The sequence below is a fragment of the Tyto alba genome, unplaced genomic scaffold, assembly GCF_018691265.1.
Source record: "Tyto alba isolate M040663 unplaced genomic scaffold, T.alba_DEE_v4.0 Super-Scaffold_46, whole genome shotgun sequence".
In the NCBI taxonomy this organism is placed as follows: Eukaryota; Metazoa; Chordata; class Aves; order Strigiformes; family Tytonidae; genus Tyto; species Tyto alba.
In genome coordinates, this window is record NW_024881322.1 from 13,020,026 (window position 1) to 13,034,478 (window position 14,453).

The 14,453-nt window shown below is 34.0% G+C and overlaps 1 protein-coding gene across 6 annotated transcripts in view; it reads left to right on the top strand.

Annotated features, from left to right (window-relative positions):
* Positions 1 to 14,453, top strand: part of LRRFIP2 (LRR binding FLII interacting protein 2) — a 58,648-nt gene that overhangs the window by 31,151 nt on the left and 13,044 nt on the right. For 3 of the 6 annotated variants that reach the window (XM_032997421.2, XM_032997423.2, XM_032997425.2), the window contains exons 4-8: positions 6,963 to 7,007; positions 7,300 to 7,413; positions 7,861 to 7,932; positions 12,495 to 12,665; positions 13,310 to 13,402. In XM_032997421.2, coding sequence (XP_032853312.2) covers positions 6,963 to 7,007; positions 7,300 to 7,413; positions 7,861 to 7,932; positions 12,495 to 12,665; positions 13,310 to 13,402 — 495 coding nt within the window. The remainder of the gene's footprint in view (positions 1 to 6,962; positions 7,008 to 7,299; positions 7,414 to 7,860; positions 7,933 to 12,494; positions 12,666 to 13,309; positions 13,403 to 14,453) is intronic. The other 3 variants (XM_032997422.2, XM_032997424.2, XM_032997426.2) reach the window with 1 other exon arrangement.

The window sequence follows — 14,453 nt, forward strand, 5'->3', positions numbered from 1 at the left end:
TAGGTGTCTCCTTCTGTAAACACTGGTTTGATAAGAAGTATCAGTTTGGTTCGTAAGCACCATTTGCATGGTTGCCTTAAATTTGTATTGTATGGCCATGAGGCTTGACAGTATTACATGTGCATTTTTTTCATGATTTTAATAAAGCTGCAGCTTGTGTGTGTCATTGTGGGGGCATTCAGTTAACATTGTTAAGTTGCCTCTTTAAAGTATTTTAGTAGTTGCTGTTTTATTGATATTTTTAGACAAGCATAAAGTTTATGAATACAACAATGATGTTGAACACAGGAGTTAGAACAAGTTAATCCAAGCATACTAAATAACAACTGCATGTATAATACAAAAAGAAGTATTTAAAGAAGTTCAACATTTGAACAGGAAAAATCATTGTCAAGACATTACAGAATTTTGTGGTACATACACTTTAAATACTTTGAGATGCCATATTTAAATTTAATGATCACACTAAAATGTAATTGGATGAAAACCTTATCTGCATCTTTACAAAATAGAGTAACTGGAAGTGCCATAAGACTCACTAGGATAGCTCTACAAAAAGTTGTTGTCTTTTAAAAGTGACATGCATGTCTGAAACTTTGACTTTTGCTGCTACAGCAGTTCAGATCCAATTTATACTGTCGTTAGAGATGCGCTAAACCTATGTAGAAAATTGACAAGTATTCTTATGTAATATTTTTAAGTAGTTAGTGAGGTCTTGTTCTGCACTTGGATGAGAAACAGAGATAATTTACTTTTTTGGCTTTGTGCATATTCTAAAGAAAACATTAGAAGATCCAGTGAGAGAACAAGACCATAATGACAGCTATTGCATATAATTCTAATATATATATATAATTCTGATTTCTGCTGGAGATTTCTTAATTTGTAGGGGGAAAGCAGCATGAGAGTGTTTTTTGGTTTTTAGTTTTTTGTGGGTTTTTTGTTGTTTGTTTTTTTTTTTTAATCGTACTGACCGGAGCTGCTTCTATTATCCATTGCATTGACAGATTTCAGCCTTGTACCTTGAAAAATTCTCTTTCAGGAAAACTTGCATGTGTGAGAACAAAGTGAAACTAATAAATGTACAATAGAGCTTCAGTTCCCGGAGTGGATTAAAACTCCAGAAGGCTTCAGAATAGTGAAAACCAAATTGCAATTTAAATATATAATTTCATTTTCTTCTGAAAATAGTTAAGAATTGATATTTTTAAAAAACTGTTTGGCTATTTTTCAAGGAAATTCTTAGATTTCTATTTGGAAATAAGCATCCCTAATAGTAGGAGAAAATGCTGCTGGAAATTTTTAGAAGTTGTTTGTCCTTTAAAAAAGTATAATGCTATCTGGAAAATGTATAGATAGGGTAAGGTAGAGTGCATTACAGTGCCTAGGAATTGCAGTGTATTAGAGTGTGGCAGAATTTTTTGAGACTGAATATAAATGGTATTTCATTCCCTCTTTCTCAGGCATCATTGTGTGGTGATGGATTACGTAGCTCATACAGTTCTCGCACTGTAAGTGTGACAGGCTTTTGGTTGTTTCTTTCATATCTTTGTTTTCTGGAGACAAAAATCTATGAAAATTGTGAAAATTTTCTTCATAACTTTTCTTTAGCCATCTGAATACAGTTATTCTTCAAGAGCAAGTTCAGTTCGAAGTAGTCCTGTGGTGAGCGTCCTTCTTGTATGATTTGCTGATTGCTTTGATACTAACACACAACAATTACAAGTATTTACACTGCAGATCATTTTACTGACCAACACACAGACTCAACTTTTCAATTCCACATCAAAAAAATGTAATTTGTCAGAGATGTGATTTTCAGAAAGATGTAAAATTTTAGCCTTAAGATATTAAAGTGTAGAAGCAGTAAGGAATTTGTTTTTCTAATAATCTTTTAAGAGTTTGTAATATGCACAATTGGGAGCAATTGGAAACTAGAACATAGTACGTTGCTGGGGTTACCATCTCGTGTCATAGTTGAGGCAGGCACATGAAACTGTTACTAAAATACATGTGAAGAAGTCTGTCTTCTGGGGAAGAGGACTAATGCAAAACTTTATTCTATCATGCAGTAAGAAGTAGCTAGATCATTTTTATGGTGACCAGTATGCAAAACTGAGATAAATTTGTTCCTGGATCCAGACTGTTAAAAGTGTCATTCCAAAGATGGGTTTTCATGCTACAACATGAATTTAAATAGTTCTACTCTGTTTCTGCTGCAGAATAGTGGTCTTAGTTTCATTGGTATACCTGCTCATTTGTCATGCTACACAAAAAAGTTGATTGGTGTTCTGGTATGGGTTAAATTGAACTATTTGGTCCTTCTTCCATTTTTCACATATTCTTAACAATGACTAAACAAATAAAACTAGGTTTGTCACAAACAGGATGTTTTTAGGTACAGCAGATGTCAGAGTGAATTTTTGCTGGTGCAGGAAAAAGAGAATTCTGCTGTTGCTTTATTAAGTTCCAAAAACTAAGAGGTATTAATATCCATCTGTAAAGTCTCTTGATCTGAGAAAATCCTACTTGTCTCCTTAGTTTCTCTTAACATTAAGATTAATTTCTTAAAAGTATATACTTCATAGCAATATGGGTATATGTCACATCTCAGTATGCATATGTGATACCAGTAATTCAAAGGTACCCTTTGCTTACACTAGTGGATGTTTAATAGAGTTCAAAATATTTGTTTAATTAAATAATTCTGAAAATCAGATGAAGTAAAAATCTTATGAATAACTTAAATTTCACTTTTTACTATTTCTATGGTTAATATTTTGGTTTCAGTCTGGGTAGTGCATTGGATGTCAGCTCAGTACTCACTGGAAATCAAGAGACAAAGCAGGAGAGAAGGTGGAAACAGAGTAGAAAACACTGATTAAAAACTGTGGTGCATCTCCTTCTTAAACTGTGTTTGTTTTGACAAACCCACTGAAAAAGATATTAGAAATACAAAAGGTGTAGAAGGAGGAACAGTAAGGTTTATCAGCCATACGGACATCTCAACAGCAAAGATAAGTTAGTTTTGAGTGGAAAAGAGCACAGTGTTGTCATAGATTGTTTGTAGCCCTTGGGTTGTTAGTTCCTTTGCTATAAGCATAATTCGTATAAGCATAAATCTGTTCAGCATCTTTATACTTTGTGATATTCAAGTGAAATAAGAAAATTTAGCCAAATTTCTGACTCTGAAAGTTTATTTACTTTATTATTTAAGAAAAAAAATATATTATTTAAAATGTAGATATAGTTACAGCTGGAAAATTCTTTGTCAGAGAAAGAGAACATAACCTAGCAGTGACAAAAAATACAAACTCTGTAGTCCTAAGCATGCGTAATCAGCGACAGGTGTTCATCAGCAAGCTGTATGGTATGTAACTGGTCACATTTGCGTAAAAGAGATCTTACTATCTTTTAATTGGAATAAGATGAGGCTACATCACTCATGTACATCAAATACGAAGAAATTAAGAATTATTTTTTTAAATGGTGAACATTGGATAAGTACAATATATTTTCAAACTGTTCATTTAAAGATTTTTCTCTTGTATAATCACTAAAAATGTTGACAGTAACTTTCTGCTTTTTGAAGTATGAAGTTATCAATACAACACTTGATAAACCTACTCTTTTCAGTAAATACTGTATTTAACGTTCATAGTGTTTTCTTGGTATAGTATTTCATTTGAATTCCCATGGCAGTTGTGATTACTGTATTGTGATTAGATACATTTTGCCTTTTTTACCAGTGATGTGTAGCATTAGCATTTGCCTTACCTTTTTAGGTGCCTGGGTGACATACAGCTTTGGGGAGTAAGCTTGTCTTCTTTTGTAAGGCCTCTTAAAAACCATGAACAAGAGGAAGTCCAGCTCATATTAATAATTAGTAGTGTTGGCATTATGTTGATTTGAAGAAAAGATGACATTTGTAGAGAAAATAATAACTTTTATCAGTCAATTTCAGAGTATATAATCTGGGTTTATGAGCTACAAACCTTTCTTTTTTTTTTTTTTTTAAATCTCATAATTTTTGTTGCTTGTGTTTGGCACCGAATTAATATTAAACCCTTTTATATCTCCGTGGTTTTTATATTACTCCAAGTGAGAAAAGTGAATCAATAGCAAGTATTCATTGCTTTTTTAGTTTTAGATAGGGTAATCTATAAGAATAATAAGCCTGTGAAAGGAGTGTTTAAAAACAATGAATATGCTGCCTAAAGTATTCATATCAGTGTGGCACAAGTTTATTCATGTAGACACATTTAAAATAGCAAAAATCTAGAAGAGTAATTAAGATCTCACAGCTTTTGAAGTGTTAGAAAAGCAAGAATAAATTGCAATAATGGAAATTACGTTTGAATTTCCTGTTTGGTTGGTTTATGGTGTTTTGGTTTTTTTAATGAACTTTTGTTTGGTCTGTGGTATCATCTTCAGTCTTCTTTCACCCTTCTCCTTATCTTTTGAAGTCCTCTGATTTTTCTGATCAAAGTGAAACTGCTGCTGACTATTTTAGTCGTTCCAACCGCAGGGGAAGCATTGTTTCCGATGCAGATGATGTCCAAGGTTTGAATAGTGTGAGTGTAATCCTTGTTATACTGTGGTGAATACAGCAAACTTACTAACCATGGTTTTTCTTTTCATACTCTGGAAGAGTAAATACTGTAAAAGCATTTGGAGTTATTTAACAGCCGATAGGTTTGTTGAGGGGTTGGGGCCATTTTTTTTTGTATAAAAATGTATGGAGTCTGAATTTTAAAAAAGCATGCTGCTTTATTTATTTTAAAGGGAATTTTGCCTGTTGCTAGAAGCATGTGACAGGTGTTAACACTTCACATTTTTTGTGTGTGATAAGCTTAAGCATCTGTTAAATGTAAAATGTTGGGGTCTTTTTCCCATGAAAATTAACAATGTCTATTTTCTGTGTGTATTTTTAGAATATTAATTCTTGCTGTAGTGACAAAAATAAATACTTACAACTGTGCCCTCGTTAGTGTATTTTAGTGTTCATTCATCCAAGATGAGATTTTGTCAGGATCCATTACTGGAGCACTTATTGTTGGCTATTCTCTTGTACTGAATCCCGAGTCAATAAACAGAGCACATTACAGGAAAATTGTCATGACAGTTTCCCTGTGCATCCCTTAAGTCTAAACATTGTTTATCCCAAACCTAGATGCCTTCTCTGTATTGCTGATATGAGTTCTAGAAATTCTTGTTCCTTGCCATCAAAGATTTTGCATTTAACAGTGGAAAAAATAGGGAAATTTCTGTTCTTAGGCATGTCTTTGAAGTGAGTTGCAGTTAGTACAAGCAATAGGAGGAGAGGTTGAGAGAACTGGGCTTATTTTGTTGGGCCGAGGAGATGCTACATAGTGCTCGGCAGCCTGCAGCTGCTTGATTTAGGATAGAGCCAAACATTTGATACCTGTGCCAAGCAGTGCAACAAGGGGCTGCAGGTGAGGAGGCTGAGGCGAGGCGCTGCCCGGAGCTCCCCAAGGGGGTTAGTGTCGTGCTGGGACAGGATACCGAGGGGCTGGAGAACCTCCGTCCTCAGGAGCTGGTGAGACCGTGTTGGACAAAGCCACAGCTGGCCCAGCCCACTGCCAGAGGTTCTGCTTTGGAGGGGGGGCTGGACTAGGTGGCTGCTGGAGTTACCCCTACAGCCACTGCTCCTGGGATTCTGCATTTAGATGGTCTAATACTCTTCTAGTGCTACGGAACTTGTATTGTACTAATGCGTGGTATTTACCGTCTGTACGTGCTCAAAGCATGAGACACGAGTCATTTCTCCGGTTTAAATTTCAGCTTTTTTTTTTTCTCTCTAATAAACCTACTATTCTGCAATTAATGCTCTGCTAAAAGAAAATGTGGAGGCTGAGACTGGCAATTATACTACCTTCTCAAATGCTTTTATTACCATCATCATCATTATGTTATTAAATTCCAAATTTATATGGTTATTCTGAATGGATACTTCAGATCAGTTGGATTCTTCACATCATTTTGTCATCACAGTGGTGACAAATACTCGAAATTTACAATTTCAGTATATCATTGGAGATGGTGAATTTGCCATGGAAATACAATGTTGCTTCTACAGAAACTTCAGTAGAAGGACAAAGAAAGATTTCATAAAGTAACATTTGTTTCTACTGTGATTGTAGCAAACTTCCAAATCTCTTCTCTCTGGGCTGGGATAAAAACAGGTGTTCTTGGAGAACCATGATATTTGAGATACCATACTCAATGTTTCATACTTGTTTTTGAAAATAGGGCAAAACGTTAAGGTCTTAATTTAATTCCACCTATTTTGATTCATAAGAATGTACAATATGGAAATCTACAATATAATTTTGAAATATGAGAATCCTAAATAAGAAAAGGGGAGTGGTAGTTCTTTTGCTTAGGCTGCAATACATAAAATGTGAATTGAAATTATTCTGTAGGTTGCTGTTAATTAGCACATTTTAGTTATGGGCTTTTTGGTTTTGTTCTGATGTAATTGTAGGTTTCACCAAAGAGACTGAAGAATCAAATGTGTGTTATAGTACCTAGGATGTTCACACTGGTGTCACTGATTGTCTGAAGTGCACTTGCATGAAGCTTCGTGTTTGTTATGCCACTAAGTGTTGTAGTCACTACCCTGTTGAAATTTAAAATGAAACCTGTTTTGTTGTTCAGTACTTTGATATTGGTTATGACTTTACAACTTTTTAAAAAGATTTTGGCTTTTTCTTTACAAGCATTCATTTATTTTGCAATTGAGGTAAAAACTACTTTTTCAGGCTGAATTTTTTTTTTTTTTTTACTGTTATGATCTATGCAAACTTCTAGAATTTTTTTCATTGTTTCATTTTTTGTTCTTTAATATTTTTCAGTATCTTTGAACAGAAGATGGTGATTCAGTAGTCTCTCATTGCAAAATGTGCATTGTGATAACTTCTTTCCCTTTTCTCTTTCAGTTGGAAGAAAAGAGTGAAAAATCACATTCAGAAATATTTTCAAGGGTAAGAGTTATTAATTTAAAAATTATTGAAAGTCAGTGTTCATCCACAAATTTACGAGTATTAAAATAGTTCCAAAAGTGTAAATACTGTGTGTTTTTAGTAGACTGTATTATTAATTCTAAAGAGCTTGCAAATAAATATCTTTAGACATATTTTTAATGTGCAAAATTAATGCTTTGTGTCTTTTATTTCCCGAGGAAGGAATTTCATTCTTTAGTTTACTTTTAGTAAGTATTAGTTTCATATAGAAATGATGGCATGATTCCTGATACAATGTTTTTCCCTTTTTAAGCCATCATCTCGCAATTCAGTAAGTGCAACTCCTTTGAGTGGAAATTCATCTAGGAGAGGAAGTGGAGACACAAGCAGTTTGGTGGATCCTGATGCCTCCCTCAGTGAATTACGGGTAAACTGCATTTTCAGAGAATTTGGAGCTAGTTTAAAATTGTATTTGTGGTTAGGAGGAATTTTTCTTTGCTGCAGAACTGGTTTCTTAATAGTAAGAAGAAATTAGGAGGATGTAATTTTCAGTCACAAAAGATTTCTGTACTGATCTTGGTAATTGTATTTGTGGTGTTCATAAATATTTATGGTACTAACAGTTTAGCTTAGATTAAAATAATACTTTGTGTCAAATTTGAAACAATTCTGTTCTTTTTGAGATGGCGTGGATTCAGGGATATAAACAAAATCTTAATGTCCATTGAGCTGTTGTGAATTCATTATAAATTCTGTGAACTATTGCAGCCTTTGGCATTTGACAGAAAATGCATGTAAACATTTTAATGTTTTTTTTGACTATAAATTATTTCCCCATACTTCTTATGCGATGGTTCATTCCTATGTCCTGCAGGATATCTATGATCTTAAGGACCAGATACACGATGTAGAAGGGAGATACATGCAGGGACTTAAAGAACTAAAGGTATCAGGGCTTCTCCCAAGCATGCATTCTGTATGGGTGTTTTTGGGTAATGGAGATATCACTGGTTCTACTAACTATATAAGGCTTTACTAACAAGTTTTTAAATTTCTTTAAAGCATGTATCTAACTTTTAATGCATAGAGAGCATCAGCTTAAATTTGTCACGTGAATAAATTATTAAGATATTACTTAAATGTACCTGAGATAGTATATATTCATTATTTGGATTGTGTTACAATAGTATTTTAGCAGGTATTTTGTGGTGACACAATGAGAGGTTCGATTTATATTTTTTAGAGTTTTGTTAGCAAAGAAATGGATATTCAAAATAATTGCTATGTATTGAATACTGAAGAAAGAAATGGGATTTAGTTATGACAAAGAATTTAAGAAAATGAGAATTGCTCTTCCAAGTTTATGCAAATACTACATTTTGTAAATCAAACCCGAAGTAATAATTTTGGAAGATGTGCTGAAATGAATCTGGGCAGACATATTGTTTGCGGGAGAAGATTAATTTTATTTTAATCCTTTGCCGTCAAGAAAAAAAAATTTTTTTTTTTTTTCATGTTTATGGTTGACATTCCTGTTAACTTTATCTAAATTATAGGTTGGTATTTTCAGCATTAGGTTAATGAGATTTGTCTGTATTTTGAGTTGTTTATACTAGTATGTATGCTTTTCTTAAGTTTTCACACAATTAAAGGATTGCAGTTAAAGTATGATAATTTTCCCTTCTTTGCTGAAAGTTTACAAATCTTTTTAATGATATTTGTTATATTCTCTTACCTGTTATCTAATTGTGAATGGTTCCATGTAAAAGTAGAGAGATCTTTCCATATGTGTTTCATATCCATATAAAGACTGAATTTAATGAATGCTACTTGTACTAGAGTATGTAACTGGTGTATTTAACAGCTTCCTTGAATTTCCTTGATTAAACAACATATTAGATGGTATAGTAAACAGAAACTATATAATTTGAGCTGTTCAGTGTAGAAAAAATTAATTCCTCTTTAGAGGATAAGTAACTCTGAATCTGACAGCCATATGCTCAGATGAATTACATCTTGTTTTAATCATATTGCCATATGAATATTAAAAGGACTTCAAAGAGCAGTAGACTACAAGCTTATTAGGCATAGCTATGATTGTACTAAATTTGAATAAAACAAGTTTGCTTTGTATTTTCAGAATGGATCTAACTCTCACTTTTGCATGTTTGCCAGCATTTTATGACTACTGTTCTGAATTATTACTAATGCACTATTATATATTGTAATCCATTACAGTTACCAAAGAGCACAGGTGTGCAATAGACAGTAAGATCTTGATCTATGCTGGTCTTTACAAAACTAAATTGCATTTTATGCTTTGTTAATACTGAATAGTATGTTACTCAGTTAATTTGCCTTCCATAAAGATGCTTTCAGGAGCCTTTCTTTCTAATTAGGAAGGTATTGCCTTTCTCTCAACTTCTGCTTTAGCAGTTTTGTCTTGTGTATATTACAAGAGTTACTAGGATACCTGCTCTTACAGTTCTCTTAAGTGTTCTTTCAGTGGTTGAGTAACAGCAATTTGTAATCACACTACCTTCCTATCTTTGTGGTTGCCCAACCTTCCTATCTCTGCGGTTGCCCATCTCTCATGCTGCTAAGAGTGTGGGTTTTTACCTGGCTACAAATCTGCTGGGTATCAGCAAAATAAACTCTAATGTGGAGAGTTCTGATTTAGGTCTTCAGATCTTCATGTCTCAGTTTGATTCAGTTTTGTTGATTTGTTTTGTGTTTGCTTGTATCAGCTAGAAAGGAATCCCTTTTATTTCCTCAAAATTTTTCTTTTATAGAGCACGCTCTTGATGTCTGCTGTGTTTAATCATCTTGTTCTAGCCAAGCAGGCTAATTTGCATAGCCATTTGGCTTTACTGACAGAATTGTGCGTGGCATTTCTTCATAGCTCTAGGTGCAGAGCTTTATTATCCATTTTCATTCTAGCCTGTTCCCACTGCTTCATCCTTAGGCATCCCACTGCCTCACTCTAGTGTTTCAGAAATTCTTCAAAATCTTTATTATTTCTCACCAGGCTGAAAGATTACTGAGGCTACATGGAATTCTTGAACCCATGGGGAACATGTGTCATGCTTTACTCAAAAAGGAGGAACAGTTCCCTTAAAGAAGTCTTAGCAGTGTTCCAGTTTTTTTAACTGGTCAGAGACTCTTCAGGCATAGCTTGGTTTCTTTCTTGGAAGCAACTCTGACTCTTCTATCTCAAAATCAATTTATTCCTCTTCCATAACTGCAGATTTCCTCCCCCCCCACCACCCCCTTTAACTTGTTGATTTTAATCCAACCTTTTAAGCCCCAACCTCTTTAAGGCTGGGGTCCTGGAACATGTGACACAGTAAAAAGCTGAGACAACTGAATTCAATAAATCTTGAGGGGATGGGTGGCAGTATCACTGCTGTTTTCAGCTGCCTGAGCAGAGGCTGTAGAGAAGACGAGGGCAGGCTCCTTTCAGAGGTGCACAGTGACAGCGCAAGATGCAACAGACAAAAGTTGCATTGTAAGGGCAGAAATTCCAATTAGACCTCAAGAAAAAGGCTTTTCACAAGGAAGGCAGTGAAATGCTGGAACAGGTTGTCCAGCCAGGTTCTGCAGTCTACGTCCCTGGAGATACTTAAAATAAACTGGAGATGAGTTGTGAACAGCCTGATCTTGGTTGGCCCTGTTTAATTAGGAGATTGGACCAGATGGCATCCAGAGATCTCTGCCAACCTAAATTACTGCATGACTCCATTCACCACACTCACAGAAATAATCAAATTGGAATTTATTCCTAGTTAGACATTTTGTTAAATTCTCTTTCTCCCCATAAAAGGACTATAGCATTAACTTTAATCCTAGAGTTTTCATTTTTTTCCTCTAAATTGAATTATTCCTTGAAGGGCTTTGGAAGGTTTGCTGTCTCTGACATTTTGTTTTACCAGTCTTTACAAGATTTGTCATGTTTTACACTATCACAAAAATGTTTTCTGTAGTTTTAATCTTAAGAATTACTTGAATACGCCTACATGTATCCTTTATTTTTTCATTATTTTCTTCTTTCTTACCCTGACTCTTCTTTGCTGTTTGCTATATACTACTTCCCAGATGATAATGGTACCTTTGTTATATTTTCACTACTTAGACTGTCTCGTTTCTTCTGATCTGTACTCTATCAGGATATGTCCTAAGTTATTTTTTTTCTGGGATTTCTAAAATACTGTATTTCTCCAGCACAAAATTCCAGAATTCAGTGAATGGAACAGAGAGGTATAAGAGATTACGATAAAATTACAAAAGGTAGTATATGTACTTTCAGGACAACTTTCTCAAAATGGAGATTTATAACATGGAATAGCATTTGAGGGATTGGGCTTCTTTAGTTTTCTTCTAATGGTATATTGAACTGTGACTTGGTATCTCTTAAAAGAATACACAAATATAATTGCATAATTTTGCTGTATAACAGCACTCTTCAGCATTTTCCTAGGAAATTTAGATTGTTGCCACCTTCTCCCCTAATATCTTACTCCTACTGTTCTGTTTTCTGGAAAATCTAAGCCTGGTGCCCTTTCTGTGCTAGTACTTCTACTGTCATAATACAAATAATTAAAAATGAAGGTTATACTACTTATGCCTTCAAAGAACAGATTACATGAAATACTGGGGAATTTGTAGTAGGGCACGGATCTACTTTAGTAAGGGAATGGCTTATTAGTTCTTTTTCAATTCTAACATTAGGACTCTATGAAACTCAATTTTTTGTATTGTTAAAAGAATGCATATTAAAGTCCTTGCATGTTTAAAAGTGCCTCGAGTGATAGTTGTTCTAGTATTTGAATAGTTGAAGTTTGTTACAGTACTGAGAAAAAGATAATAGGATAAAATAATTTTGGTAAATATGAGAGAATTGCATAAGAGGGTATATATCAAGACATATGTTCACCTTCAGGTAAAGAATTAAGCATGTGAATCTTTACATGCCTTTTTTTTAAAACTTAGACAAAATGTCTGCTTAAACAGGTAATCATTATTACTGAAAAAATGTGACTACCTTAAAACTTTGAATCTGAGGTAATAGAGCAGAACTTAAATAATGAGCATTAAGTTAAAGCTACTCTTAGATATTTCTGTGATTTTTAGTCATTTAATTGTCCACGTTCTCTGAGTGTTTTCTTGTGCATGCACTGAAAATACAGTCAAGCTGTGATATTACTACTTTATCCCTGCATTAAGCTGTGAAGGTGGCAGAGTAGAAAACGCAAGTGGAATATTATCTTGTAATTTTCATACTTCTGTAATGATAACTTTTCATTGCTGTGTATGACCTAACCTGAATAATGGAAACTGAACAGGAACTTGGTGCCTCTAAAGGGAAGACACGAATATAATTCAGAAACAAAAATGGTTGTGTAAGCTCACTGTATAACAGATAGCACTCTTCAGCTTTAGGGTGGTATTCTAACATTTTAGCAGCTCATTAAAAAGTTAGACTAACATAAGCTTTTCTACTATCTATAGGATTCACTAGCTGAAGTTGAAGAGAAGTACAAGAAAGCTATGGTTTCCAATGCTCAGCTAGACAATGAGAAAAACAACTTGGTTTACCAAGTAGATACTCTAAAGGACGTCATTGAAGAGAAAGAAGAACAGATAGCAGAGTTCTATAGGGAGAATGAAGAGAAGTCAAAGGTACGGATTTTCAAGACTTTTTTTTTTCTAATTATAAAGATAAACCATAGAAGCCTGATCTAGTTGGTAAGGACAGTTGAAAACTTTTGGATTACTAGAAAAGTCTAATCTATCTCAGTGGCCAAAGATGTTTTGAATATTGTGTTGTTTTTTTTTTTTTTTTTTAAATAAAACACTACCAACCCCCTACGCCAGAAAAAAAAAGTTATTTAATTAATGCAATACACTCAAGATAAAATATGCATTTAAATTTAATAGGACATCTTCAGTTCTGCTTTTTGGAAAGTGAAGGTCTATGTGGCAGGTTTTTCCAGCAATAGATAAACTCAGCATGTGAGATTTTCTCATTAATGTTATGCTTAAGCCTCTATGGCATCTCTTCTATCTGCTCTACTTTTTATTAAGTAAATTCTTCTGTATAGTAAGTATCTGGAGGTTACCTGAAACACTGATTTTGTGATTTTTTTTTTTATTATTATTATTTATTTAATTTTTTTTTTAGCCACTTGGTTGGTAGAATTTCTCAAATTGTTGCAGTAATTTTTTAGATAATGTTAAGTCATATTACTAACTTTTTTAAACTTTATATTGAAAATTAGTGTCAAACCCAAAATAAATAAAAATAAATGATTCATTTGATGTAGGAATTGGAAAGACAGAAACACACATGCAGTGTTCTGCAGCATAAGCTGGATGAACTTAAAGAGAGCCTTCGACAGAGAGATGAATTGATAGAGGTATGTTCATATGAACTAGGATGTGATAGATCTTGTGCAAACAAACATGGTATAAAACTTGTATGGGAACAGCCATCATATGCAGAATTAGCTAATATTATATCACATTTTTAAGAAAGAGTTCATCTTGTTTTAGTGGGTAGAATTTAAGATATTAGTCTCTCTAAAGGTATAAAGTTGAAAATGTCTCTACAGAGTTTTCAAATGTGTTGTCTTGTAAAATTCTTAATTCCTGTGAGAATCATTGTTCTCTCATTAATGTTCCTTGTCTTTTCTCCCTTGTGAAGGCAGAACTAATGTTTGTATGACCAAAATCTTTGCATAGCCAGAAGTTCTGATGCATGGATAATACCAAGTGTTATTCTTGCCTTTCCCAAAAGTTTCCATTTCAGTTATTTCAGATTTCTGTGAGCATCAACCACTGAAGTTTACAGTAGTGAAAGTTTGCTTGCTTACCAGCAACACTGGTCAGCATTTTAATGAGTCATAACCGTGTTGCTGGGTGTGTGGTGTGTTCTTTTCCCCTCTCACCCTTTTTTCTGGAAACAAATCAATGTGCCCTAAAATCCCAGAGCTATTATCAGTCTTCATTATGAAATGGTCTACAGAGATACATATTGTCAACAGTATGTGGGTGTCCATTTCCCAGAGATTTTAGTTCTAGCACTGGTAGTTGTTGTTCAATTAATATGTGATATTCTCACTGCCTTTTGGTTTCAGTAAAAATTAATGGTCTTTAAGTGTACAGGCCAGAGTTTCCACAACCTGATTTTCTAAAGCTATATAATACTGCATATCATTGATCAGCTTCTTTCCCCACTAAGTTCTTGTGCTCACCAAGCAGTAGTACAATAATTCCAAAAGAGTTCTGAAAAGTCCCAGATCTGATATGGTTACTGAGAAAATAATATGCTTCGTGAGCTGAAGTTGATATAAGTTAGTAGCAGAAGAAAAGGAGTAAGATTAGCCTACGTAGCAGCATTTTGCAGCAGATTAAGGCTGACAAGCAAGAAAAAAAACTTAACAAATTTTCGTTGTAGCTCTGTCACTT